At 33.5% G+C, this 14,297-nt stretch overlaps 1 protein-coding gene across 1 annotated transcript; it reads right to left on the bottom strand.

The window, feature by feature from the left end:
- Positions 1 to 2,391: 2,391 nt before the first annotated feature.
- LOC141673639 (uncharacterized) lies at positions 2,392 to 3,249 on the bottom strand. The gene has a single exon (XM_074480387.1). It carries the CDS (start codon positions 3,247 to 3,249, stop codon positions 2,392 to 2,394), a length of 858 nt encoding a protein of 285 aa, XP_074336488.1.
- Positions 3,250 to 14,297: the final 11,048 nt, after the last annotated feature.

Raw genomic sequence — 14,297 nt, 5'->3', positions numbered from 1 at the left:
TGAATTAAGGAAAAAAATATACTTTTTTGACAAATGTCATTTCATTATCCATGGCAATTTCTTTCATATACCACATAACAACATAGTCGCATTGAATTCCACCGGGTTGTTTGGGGCATCCCTATTTAATCAAAAAAAACTCAGACCAATTAATAAGTAAATTAATGCCCCTATCGAACCAAAAAATTCTGACTAATAAGTAAATAAATGCCCCGGGTTCTTACTGTAATATATCTGATAGTCGTAGCTTTATTTCCCCTTCCGGCCTGAACATTGAACACAATCACAGCCCTGTTATCTTAGCAGTATCAATAACACAAATTGATTGATATCTCAATAATGAAAATAATCACTCGAAATTAAATGCAAATACCTTGATATTGCTTTTTCCAACTCGGGAAAGGCAGTTGAACGAGGAAGAGGATTTAGTATGAAAACCTCGCCCGCCCAAATCACAACCAATATCGAATGGCAACTATTTTTTATAAATATTTATAATAAACACAATTAATATCAGAATCATATCATTTTGATTTTCATGCTTATAAATAAATAAATAAAGTGATTTATAATAAATGTGGAGACATTTTTTATGTACTTGCTATTATGTGGCATAAAAAAGAGACAATCAGGATTACCCTCTTTAAATCGACTAACCAAATTATCTTCAAAATTGTTGTTCAAGGTAAACGAAACTCCGGGATTACAGAAAGCAAATTGCTCCAAATTTTCATTTTCACAAACCATGCAATGCAAGTATCTACATTGCAAATAAAATGAAATTATAAAAAAATAAGAATATAAATGCAGAAATTATCGACAAGAAGACAAGACAATAATTAAAAAAGTTATACTACTCATGCCATGTATGCAAAAATTGCTGCTTGGCCAATCATTTTAAACTCAAGCAAAACAATTATGTTTTCATGCAAAATGAAAATTCTTTTCTCAACACAAAACACCTCCGCATCGCACGGAATTTGAATGGAGTTTCCAGTGGACTTCATGAATGTCGTTGCATGTTTATACAACAACCGAAAGCGCTCCGGAACATTTTTATTGATTTCCATATTCTCAAATAAGGACTGAACCTTATGCATATCAGTTAAATGATCCTTCCCTTTCCTTTTACTTTTCTGAAAGTATTATCAAATTTATTAAAACAAATATAGAGTTAATATAATAGTGCGAGATCCAATGAAACATAGATGTAAAAATATATACCGCGGTAGCAGGGGCATATGAGAATATGATTAAGTCACAGGGCCATGAGACGTAGGAGCCAACAGCCTGCTCTACTATTTCAGTCTCACCGATTACCGGAACGGAAATCTTGGCTTGTCCTTGTATTGGCCCATCTACTGAGACACGAACACAACCAGGCTGCATTGGCAATCCGTGAATAGATTTGTTCATGTCATCATCGTTAAACAACAAGCCAAATGCCACCATATTTTCTATTGTGCCCATAGCAAACTCACATTTTCGTGAACCAGCCTACACAAATATATATTTAACGAGTAACTATGACGAATGCTTGAATAATGTTGAGCTAAATTAAATAAATGTGCTTGTTATTTTACCTTGTTCTCTGGTGGAAAAGGTTCCATTTGATCATCAACCATAAGTGGTTCCAGGTCTTTCACCACCCCTGTCTTGTCTTCTTTGACACCACTTGCATCACAACTTGCTTTATCAGAAACTAGAGGAGATGAAATATTTTCTTTACTGAGCAAGCCCTTCAGTTCAGCCAACTCTTGCCTTGTCTTCTCTATTTCCTTCGCCATCTCTTACTTTGCCTTCTCCAACTCTGCATCCCTCTCACGATCCCGGGCCAACAGCTCAGCTTTGGTTATTCTACTTCTTTTTCATTTTGTAAATTAAAGAAAATTGATGGGTTAATAAACCCTCCAACTCCTCGAACCCTCCCCAAATGTTCGGGAGTTTGCAAGGCCACAGTTAACACATCTTGACTCCCAGAAGGAGTGAATTCCCCCTTACTTTGCAGCTCCAGTAAATTCTCCTGTCATGAGAATGTTAACATATAAATCAGAAATGAATGAACGTCCTCATAAAAATATTAAAATTAGAACTGAATTGAATTGAATTAAAAAAATTAACGTCATTTCCAGGCTCATGTGGACCGGAAACTAAAATTGTTAGCATCATAAATTTCCTCTTCATGCATAAACATGGAGGAAGATTATAAGTCACTAATACTATTGGCCAACAAGAGTATCTATTGATTAGACCGTTAGTATGCGGGTTTCTACCATCTGCAGACAATGCCAAATGAATATTTCTTGCATCACTACCGAAGGCAGACCACGTATAGTCGATATTTCTCCAAGAAGGAGAGTCGGCTAGATGCCGCATCTTTCCGTCTTCTATTCACTGCTTTGAGTGACGGGTCATTAGTTCGGATGTAGAAGGAGATTTAGACATCCATTTGAATCTCGATATAATTGGAAAATACCACATTACTTTAGAAGGAACATTAATCCTTACTTTACCATCCTTTCCTAACTTCCAGTGAGATAAACGACACTTAGGACACTCGGAAACATCAACATTTACCCCCCGATACAGTATGCAATTGTTTGGACATGAGTGATATTTTATATATTCTAGTCCCAAGTCGGATAAGGTTTTCTTGGCTTTATATGTATTAGGTGGCATCACATTGTCCTTAGGAAGGAGAGAGCCAACGGTAGACAACAAATCGTTAAAGGCACTATCACTAATTCCTAACCTAGCTTTCCAATTGTACAATTTTAGCATCGACTCCAACTTGGTACATTCACTACCCTCATACAAAGGCTGTTCAGCATCAGCCACAAATCTCCTAAACTGATACGACTCATTATTGTACTCACTCAAATTATATGCAGCATCACAAACATTGATTGTTTCTGATGCTAGGCCAGGGGAAGGTATCGGTGCGTGGGCAGATGTAGGTGCAGGGGCAGGCGTAGATGCAGGGGTCCGAGCATTGCTATTAACTGATGACCTACTTGCAGAACCTTGTATATGCCAAATCCAATCAAGGTACCCCATACTAAAACCTTTTTTATATAAATGTCCCCTGATAATCTTAACTACAATTTTTTTGAAGTTTGCACATCTTTTACAGGGGCAGGGGATTTTTTTAGGATAACTAGCATTTTCCTCGGCAAATATCAAAAACTCTTCAACCCCGATTTCATAGTCAAGTGTGTCCCTATCTTTGAAAATCCAAGATTTGTCCATTTATTCTCAAACTACCTGATTGTCAAATAAAGTATTAACTTACATTGTAACGAAGATTATATACAATTATCAGTACTATATTAAAAGCACTTATTACATACACCTGCCCATATTTAGAACTCATAATTCATCTATACTTTATACATACTAGTACTATATGTTAATGTTGTTAATGTGAGTGTATATTCTAGGTAATCATCATACATTCCCATATTTATAAGTCATAATTCATTTATATTTTATACATATTAGTACTCTAATTACAAGTAAGCAAGTACTACTGAATGCATTTATATTTACTCTAATTTACTATATATTATAGTACATTTACTACCTAGTATAATCAATATAAAATTCCTATATTCACTCTAATTAGGAAAAAAAATGTAGAAACAATAGCTCAGTCTTAAGATTTCATCTAGTATTCACACATAAACCATGCTAGTTATAACGACAAGCCCCAAACACCTCCTTCGATGGAGTTCATTGGCTTTTGTAATCTCTAATTTAGACCTAAAACAAACAATATGAAACATATTATACCTCTATATATTTACAAACTACACAAACACAAATATATACAAGCACTTGTTATTACATGTAAATAACTATAGTTTTAGAGGACAATTTGCAAACAGTTTTAGACAAATAACTACACATACAACTACACATGTAACAACTACACATTTCAATTTCACATGCATAAAGACAACTACACAAATATATACATGCAGCCCAAACAAATATAAATAGATATGTATAGAAGAATATACCTAACAAAGCAAGATCCAAAATCCCAAAAAATAACTCTAAAGCCCAAAATCCAACTTAACTCCAAGCTTCGAGCTTTACGCCTTAACAAACCCTTAGCTCCAAGATTTAAGCTCCAACAAACTCTACTCCTCACCTTAAACTTCAATGAACACACTTCACTCCTTAATCTTCGAATCTGTCACAAAAATTGAAACAAATGAGAAAAAAGAACATTTTAAAGAAAGACAATAAGAAAGTAAGAGATGAGTTAAAGAAATTGAGAGCTTTAATTGGAGATTGAAGGTCTAATAGGAAATTGAATACATTTGAGAGTTCTAGGTTTAGCTATTAGCAGGTGAGAGAAAGGGGGGATGAGGTGAGTGTTTTGTCTGAAAATGCAAAACCCGTTTTGTTTTGTAATTTTTTGTTTTTGTTTTAATTTTAATTTATTTTAAATTTTATGTTATAATCTTATTAAAGTGAATGAGTGATAGGCGGGAGCGGGAAATATACTAATGGGGGGAAAGGAAAATATTTGGCTAAGCGCGGGGAGCAAAAGGGAGAAGCAGCGGACTCTAATTTTTTAAAATTGAGCTTAGACATCGGTTTATATGTCAACCGATGTTAAAAGTAAATTGGACATCGGTTTATATGTTAACTGAATTAATGTAGTTTTTAAAAGAACAACTTAGACATCGCTATACTGAAAAGCTGATGTAAACATACCAAAAAGACATCACTTATTTTTTATGTGATGTAAAAAATGCTTTTAACATCAGTGACTTTTCTGACTGATGTCTAATATGCGATATCTAATGCTGATTTTCTAGTAGTGATGTAACAAAATGCCACAAAAAATAAGGTCAATACCAATATATATTAAAAGTTTATATGTTAAAAGCAGGTGATAAAACGTCCTTTGCATGACACTTATTTAAAGACAGACATGAGACATGTGTTCAACATAGACTTTGACATCCCACTATAAAGAACACCTCAGAACACGGTTGATAAAAAACTACAGCCATACATATATAGAAGGCCATATATTTTTATAGTTAAACACAACATAGAGAATACCAAATGCGACACAAACATTCATGAACATTTATAATTTTTAACATGAAATATAAATGTTTATTATGTCTTCAACAACATTCAACATTTATAACTGATATTCGAAAGAAATAACTTTGCCATGTCTCATCTTGCTTGATGTTAAGACTTCATTAAGGGTTAGACTATAATTTTACTCGACAAGATACAAATTAAAGGGATGGTGAGAAATAGGAATCACCCAATATGGACAGATTTTCTATATGAATTTCGATCATTTCTAACTCTTTTGCTTATTTGCCACTTTTTAATGATTCAATTAACATCATCTTTACTATGCCACAAAGTTTGTGAGCTTCAAAATCCTCGCCTCTTGCCCACTTGGAAACTAATTCAACTAAAGTTGACAAAAAATATGTATTGCATCTTCAAATACTTATGCATTAGGCATATCAAGTGTAAAACAGTAGATTAAGGAAAATAATAAGAGCAGAAAAATAATACCCAGATTCACCTTTTTACCAAAAAAACATAAACCCATCAAATGGATATAAAAACCAAAAAAATGATAGTCATACCCTATAATTACATATCCAAACAAGTTGTGGTAATAGGAACAAAATTTAGTAAATTTACAAATTTAAATAATTATAAAAATTGGAAAACATGTATACACATTTCAATTAAAGGCCAAGAACTAATTTCAAAGAGTACATTAGCAATAATTTTGAAAACTAACAAACAAAGTACTTGAAAGTCAAGAAGACCGTGATAAAAAATTAAATATACATATATAAAGAAGAATGCATATTCATCATTGTCACCACAAATAGCCGCACTTCCATGTGAATCTGAAAAAAAACAACAATCACAATAGAAAAAAGCAAAACTATGTGCGTAGAGCCGGCCACACGGGCGTGCCATGTGTGCCGGGCCGATTTTCCGGCGGGGCGGGTTCGGTATCAGAAGATTTGTGGTCGGCACGTTCAATGTTACGGTCCGCGCCGGGTTAGGGCTAAAGCATCATAATTAAACTCGGGTACAACTCGCGGTTTGTACGAGCTATACGAGCTCGCGTGTTGGCCGAGCGAGTCGGCGGGTTGCCGAGTTATGCGAGTCTGATGGTGTTTATTTTTGAGCAATTGTTATTTTAAGAATTTAAGTCACTATAACTCTGCAATGTTGTCATGTCAATATGTCAGTCAGTGTAACCCTGTAGGCTGTAGCCTGTAAGTAACCATGTGATGTGGTTTTAGTACGTGGTTGAATCATAATAATAAAACTAATGGCTGTTGAATCATTTACTTTTATTATTTGCGGCTAATAATAATAATAATAATTATTATAATAATAATAAATAATTCTGTTAAATATTTTTCTTTTTCAATATCAACATGTGTTAAAATAAATAAAAGAAAAGAGGACGGTACCTCTATAAATTTTATTAATTAAAAAAATGTTAATATTGATTTGAGAGGACTCCTCTCTCAAAAAACGGAACAAACCGCATTTTACATTTTGAACAAAATACAAATCAAAAGAAAATTAAAAAATGCAATATTAAAATATTCAATCATTTTACTATTTCATTTATTCAAATTCTTCTTCTTCTTGTTCTTGTTGTTCAGTTGTTGACATGCCTGATTCCGATGATGTGTCCATTGTCATCCAAACCTCTTCTTCTCCATCTGAGTCGTCTTTTTTCCTTCCTTGTTGTCTTTTCGCGGTTTGATCCCAATCCTTTTTGCAAACACATATTTTTACCACATTCGGCGATAGACTTGATCTCTTCTCATCCAACACTCTTCTACCGGCACTTAAAGCGGATTCGGAAGCAATTGTAGAGGCGGACCCTACTAAAATGTCCCTCGAAATTTTAGCTAACACCGAAAATTGGTTCTCATGATTCTTCCACCATGTTAGTATTAAAAAATGCTCGTCTAACTCATAATTATAAGAAAAAAACTCTCTAGTCAAGCTAAAAGAAGATATAGGTGCAGAAGAAGTAGTGGAAATTCTACACTTTTGTTTTTAGTTAGGATATCCATCACTTTACTATTGAACCTACTAGTATTACTAGTCTTAGGTGATACAACATTTGTAGTTTTGGGAGTATATACATCTATAAGACGATGTAATAAATCTAAACAATTAGTTACATAAAAAATATGATCATATGAAACTCCTAACATCATGTAATAATGTTCTAGGATATTTTCTAAACCTTTTTTTCTAACACCGGGATCAAGAAGATATGCAACACCATAAACATAAGGAATTGAGTAAAATATTCTATCCACTTAATTTTCATATCAACAACAATTGAACCAAAATGTTTATCTTTTTCAAATTCTTTTATAGTAGTAACAATATTAACATACTCAACAATAACATGATGTGCATTTGGTTCGTAAACGTAAGAAAAAATCTTAGTAGCATGTGCATAACACTCAAGCAAATCACGTACCTTAATTGCCAATGCCCACTGAGATTCATCAATCAATCTATCCTCCACTTGGTTTCTTGGATCGGAATTATACAACTCCGTGATAACTACCTTATATTTAATTGCATACATAGTAATTTATAAGTCGAACCCATCTCGTGGGACAATCAATACCCCACTTTTTGGGTAGTAACCCGTTTTCTCTACATAATTTTTTATATTGTCTCTTTAATGTGTGTGCTATACGTAAATATTTAATTATTTTTCTAATGGGTAATAAAAAATTTGTTATTTGTGAAATCCCCTTTTGTGCTGATAAGTTAAGTATGTGTACACAACATCCAATATGCAAGAAAGCGCCATCTAATACGGTAGGAATATCTTGCGAAATATAATAAATAGCTTTATCATTTGCCGAAGCATTATTTAAAGAAATCGTAAACACCTTGTGAAATAAATTAAATCCGTTCATTGTTTCCACTATTCTTGTTTTTATGTTATAACCGGTGTGTGACTCATCCATAACATCGAAAGCAATTATTCGTTTCTGTAAACAATATTCGGAATCAATACAATGAACCGTAACATAAATAAATGTTACACCTTGACTTGAACTCTAATAGTCACTAGTTAAAGAAACCATACCATCAAAATCACGAAAATATTCAATTAATTGTGCTCGCTGAGAATAATATTGTTTTTGTGTGTGACGTTTAAGTGTATTCCTAGGAATTTTTTTGAATGCCGGGTTTATTGATTCTTTAATCATATACTCTAAATTCGGACTCTCGCCGTGAGAAAAAGGTAACTCATCTAGTGTAACATAATTAGAAAAAGATTTAATCATTATATCCCTATTATAGACGAAAGGCATACCTCCACCGGGAGACGATGTCACAAAACCACCCATTTGTGTTTGTTGTGGTGAACCTCCCCGTGCGATTCCACTTTCGTGACTTTGCTTTGTAGTGTTGTGATCTTTTTGTAAATGCCGATCATGTGTACCCGTACCGGAGCCTTTAGAGGGAATAAAAGGTTGTGGATTTCAACCATTTTGAATACAAAGTAAACAAAACACTCTAAATTTATTCAGATCTTCCTCCATTGCTTCTCTTGAATAATAATTCCAAACATGTGATTGATGTCTTCCACTGGAAGCACTACCTGCAAAATTAAAAATAAAATTTTTAATTCGGATGGCTTACAAAATTTGAAACACCAAAATCACACATTCGAATTATTTTAAAAATAACCATATATATAAATTATTTTGAAAACACGTAAATAAGTATATATTTGAATTATTCGCATTATTAGCAAACAATAGAAAAATATATTTAAAGAACAAATATTTTTAAAAACAAAAAATAAAAAACTAAGTATACTAAAAGTCGAACGAAACTATATTTTTTAAAACCTAAAAAACGAATAATAATCGAAATTACATTTTTTAAAATATAAAAAATGAATAATAATCGAAATTATATTTTTTAAAACATAAAAAATGAATAATAACTTACTAGGTTTTAGAGGTCGAGGTGGTCTCATACTTGTTGCTTGAGTTGAACCGTGTGATGAGGCTGTGCCCCTTCCTTCTTCCATTTTAATTTTTTCGCCGGAAAATTTATAAGATCGCCGGAATAAATACAAAGTCGCCAAAATTTTGTTACAGAGAGAGTTAGTGAGCGAGGAGAAGAGAGATTGTGAGAGTGAGAGGGAATGAGAGATAAGAGATTGTGAGATTGAGATAGAATGAGATTGTGAGAGTGAGATAGAATGAGATTGTGAGAGTGAGATAGAATGAGAGAGAGAGCTTTGTGACCTGTGGAACAAAAATGAAGCTGGTGCAAATTTTATAGGGAGAAAATATTAGTCGTTGGACTTGAGAGATTAAAGAAAAGAGACATTAGAGGCTCAAGTTTACGTTACATAGAAGAAAGGTTGTTCACTGCAAAAGTTTTGAATTATAGTGTAGTTGAAGGCTTAAAGAAGACCCGTGAATCCATGATAAAATATTGTGCAGGGCCTGCAGGCATGAAGGTTTGCAGAAGTTGCAGACTGAGTTGAAAGGAAGAACATGCTGGCAGCTTTTGAACGTGCAGGCGTGTGCGTGTTCAAACGGTTTGAACGGGTTGCCCGAATCGAGCGGGTTTGCGGGTTCACGGTTCGAACGGGTCGAAGGAATTGAGCGGGTTCACATGTCGGGTCTGTTTCGTGTCGGTTAAGAGTGTCGTGCCGTGCCGATTATCGAATCCTGAAAACTGAACCCATAAACGCCCCATTATTTTTTACGAATTGTGCCGAGTTAGATTCGGCCCGTTACGAGCTGAGTTGATACGATTTATTTGACGAGTCGGGGCGAGCCGGGGCAGGGCTAACCGCCCGTTTGGCCACCACTATATGTGCGTGTGTAAATGATAAAATGTATATCTTTAAACCAAGACACAGATCAAAATAAACAAATCCTGAGTGAATCAAGCAAATATCCTAAAACATATATAATATACAAACCAGAATGTTGTGTCTTATGCTGGTATTAGACAATCTCATTTTGTTGTTCGGAAGAATCTTCACCATTGTGCTCAGCATCATGTGAGCCAGGTGGAGTGTCTTGTGAAGGCATTTTGTGTATCTTATCTATGTATTGGTTATGATTCGTGTGTCTAAGAAACACAAAAGTGTGTGTAGATGGAGAGGTGGAGGAGGCGGCTGAAAGTGTAGGTTGCCCTAACCCTTAGTAATTTATTTTAGTTGTTCAACACAAATGCCTTGTCTACTATGTTATCTAACTACTTAGAATTTCTTATTGGTCTTTTTTTAAAGATATTTAAATTCACAAATATTTTACAAAAATACTATCATATTTTAAGAATATTGAAAAAACGTTTTTTATTTATTTATAAAAAATTAATTTTTTTTAATTTTTTTGTGATAATTATCTTTTTATGCAACTTGATTAAAAGTTTATAAAATCTCCAATATCATCAAAAAAAATCAAATACTTGATTTTGGGTGCACACTATTTTTAAAAATATTTTAGGAATAAAGTAAATTGGTAAGGTAGTTTTTTTGTGGTATTTTAACAATAAATACTTGATTGGAAAGGATTATTCCTTAATCCGAAATCAATATAAAAATTCTGAGGCCTATGCCAAAGAAATTTGCTCCTAAGGTCACCATAGTCCATGATTTGACTCTTTTTTCTACTATAAAATACTCTTTCACTATTTAGTGAATAGGAAGAAATCGAGAATCAATTACGCAGATATAATCAAGCAGATGATGCTCCTAAGAAAAGATGTTTGATCTTAATGCAGATGCAGATGAATCACCTCACGATTCTGATGAGGAAATTGGTCTGCTGATCAAGAAATTTAACAAATTTCTTGCTAAACGGAATGCATCTTAATGACCTATAAAATCTCAATTTCCAAATAAAGACTTTAAGTCTAATCCTAGCAACGAAAGCATGACCAACTCAAGCAATGATGTATGCTTCGAATGCGGGAAAATGGGGCATTTCAAGAAGGACTTTTACAAGTTTAAATTTAAGAAGAAAACATTGCTTACATGGAGTGATGATGATTCTGATATGGATATCGACTAAGACGATGAACTCGTTCAACTGTGTTTTGACGGACTTGAAGAAAACTATTGTGATAATGATGAGGTGTGCTTGAAAGTCCACATTCCTCGTAGAAAATGGATATTTGATAGTGGATACTCTCGTCACATGACTGGTGAAAAGTCCAAGTTTCTCCCACTCGAAGCTAAAGAAGGAGTCAAGTTATAATTGGTGATTTTAATAATTCTTGGATCATTGGTAAAGGTACCTTTGGGAATGATAAATTTGTAATTAATAATGTTTATTCGGTTGATGGTTTAAAAAATAATCTAATTAATGTAAGTCAACTTACTTATGCTGGTCATAAGGTTAATTTTGATAAGGATGTTTGTTATATTGCAATTCGTAGTGATAATAGAAGAGAATTCGAGAAACACTACATTACATATTGCAAATCCTAAGGAATTTTTAGCTCCACGTACTCCTCAACAGAATAGAGTAGTTGAATGCAAGATCAAGAATCTATAGGAAACTGCTAGAACTTTACTTCTTGAGAGTAAGCTACCACATAAATTTTGGGCACAAGCGGTACACACTTCTTGTTATATTTTAAATTGAGAACTTATTCCTCCTATTATGCATAAAACTCCTTATCAGTGGCTTAAGAAAAATACTCATAACATTAATTATTTTCGAGTATTTGGTTCAAAATGTTTTATTTAAGATACTCAGAATACTAAAGGCAAATTCGATCCAAGATCGATAGAAGGAATTTTCCTGGAATATTCTACTACAAACAAGGATCACCGTGTCTATAATTCTCTCAAGAACAAAGTGGAAGAATATATCAATATTTCTTTCATGAATATACTCGTAATATTTCTCGAATTGAAGAAGATGCTGCTGATCTATCCTCCCATTCCCAAATGAGACAACCTCTTTTTCAAAAGAGTCAGTCTCCTTCAGATAAATCTGGTAGTCAAGATTCTCCTAGCTCGTCTTTGTATTCTAGAGATTCAATAGACTCTCCTCATGGCTCAGATCATTCTTCTAGTTCCCCAAGGACTCCTGACAAATATTCAAGTGATTTCACTGCTTCTCCATTGGATAAATCTTCACAAGAAGAAATGACACAGTCTCATTCAAATGAGACAACTCCTATTCATTTCCAGGAAGACAATACTAATAAAGAAGAAATGAGTAATATTCATCTTCCGAAATTTTCCAGAATAGTAAAAATCATCATCTGGATAATGTTCTTACAGATTTGGATCAAAGAATCTCAACTCGAAATAGACTTCAAAATTTCTGCGCTTTCTATGCTTTTGTTGCTTAGTTTGAACCTAAAGATGCGTAAGAAGCTATTGAAGATGAACACTGGTCAGTTGTTATGCAGGATGAACTGAATCAAATCAAGCGTTGTGATGTTTGGGAACTCGTCCCACCTCTTAAGGATGACAAGATCATTGGTACCCGTTGGATTTTCAATTACGACGAATTTTATGCTTCAATAGCTCATTTAGAAGTTATTTGTATTCTCATGGCATTTACAGCTCACATGAAATTAAACCTTTATCAAATAGATATCAAAAGCGCATTTCTCAATGGTCATCTCAAGGATGAAGTACACGTCAAGCAGCCTCTAGGTTTTGTTCATGAAAAAATATCCTAACTATAGATACAGGCTTAAAAATCAGTTTAAGGATTAAGACTGTCCCCTCGGTGTTGGTATGAGCATCTCGGTCAATTTCTAGTAAACAACGGTTTCATTCATGTATACTAGATCCAACTTTCTTTACTTTTCATAAAAATGATCCTTTTTTATTTGATCAAGTTTATGTAGATGATATTGTGTTTGGATCAACTAACGAATCTTTATATAAGTAGTTTTCTAATTTCATGCTTAAAGAGTTTGACATGAGTTTAATAGGTGAACTTAGTATTTCCTACGGTAACAAATTAATCAATCTGCTGCAGGAACTTTTATTCACCAAGGTAAATATATCAATGATCTATTCAAAAGATTTACTCTTGAACATTTTACTCCTAAGGCTACACCTATGAGTACTTCTGTCAAGCTCACTAAGCATGAACACGGTACATCTAAAGATGTCACTAAATTTTGAGATATTATTGGATCACTTTTATATTCAATTGCACCCCATTCGGACATTATGTATATTGTATGCTTATATGCTCATTTTCAGTCCCAATCTAAAGAATCTCATTTGAATGTCGTTAAGCATATATTTAAATATTTAAAAGGTACGGGTGATTTGGATTATTCTATCCAAGCATATCATCCTTTAATTTATTTGGTTTTTCAGATGCTGACTATGTAAGGTCAGAGGTTGATAAAAAAAGTATGAGTGGTGCTTGTGAAATTTTAGGTGATTATTTAGTTGCATGGCACAGTAAAGTAAACATCTATAGCCCTCTCTATTGTACAAGATGAATCTATAGCAGCTAGTAGTTATTGTGCTCAGATTTTGTGGCTGCAACAAACTTTGTAGGATTTTGGTATTTATCATGATAATACTTCTGCAATTAATATCTCAAAAAATCATGTCATGCATTCTGGTACTAAGCATATTGATGTTCGTCACTATTTTCTACGGGATAATATTTCTAAGGGTAATATTGAGCTTATTTATATATCAACTGAGAAACAGCGTGCAAATAGTTTTACTAAGCCTTTAGATGAAGATAGATAAAATTATTACATAAAAATTGACACAATTACAACTTTTATACATTAGGAGATTTACATAGTTTAAATAGTTACAAGCATCAGGTAAAGACTATTTTTGCTTCAGCTTCTTTTCTAATGAGATTTTTTAAGTAATCAAGAATTTCAAGTTCTTCTATAATAGGTGTCCCACTTTGAGCTTCTGTAAGTTTGATTCTGTATTCCTTTGGATAACCACTGTCTAGTAAATCAATCCTAAATCTTGAGAATTTTCCATCTTTAATGTTTAAAAACTTTCCATCCTTAAAGATTCTACTCATTCCCATAGGCTTGAGTTGTTCTCATCTTTTAATGAACATCTCAATCTTTTCATCATACTTCCTTATCCTTTCTTCATATTCAGCCTCATTTCTTTTTCTTCTTTCTTCCCTTTCAAATAACTACTCAACCAAAATTGATCTCCATGCTCTTGTAGCAGTATCCTTATCATTTAACAAGCTTATCACTCTCTTGATTTCTGTGGGAGAGAGAGAGTCCAT

This window comes from Apium graveolens, chromosome 7 (genome assembly GCF_009905375.1).
Source record: "Apium graveolens cultivar Ventura chromosome 7, ASM990537v1, whole genome shotgun sequence".
NCBI lineage: Eukaryota > Viridiplantae > Streptophyta > Magnoliopsida > Apiales > Apiaceae > Apium > Apium graveolens.
The sequence above is the reverse complement of the archived record's forward strand: the minus strand, read 5'-3'. Positions and strand labels throughout refer to the sequence as shown.

Excerpts from the sequence above, each read along its gene's own strand:
- LOC141673639 (XM_074480387.1), bottom strand. The coding sequence starts at position 3,249 with ATGGACAAATCTTGGATTTTCAAAGATAGGGACACACTTGACTATGAA.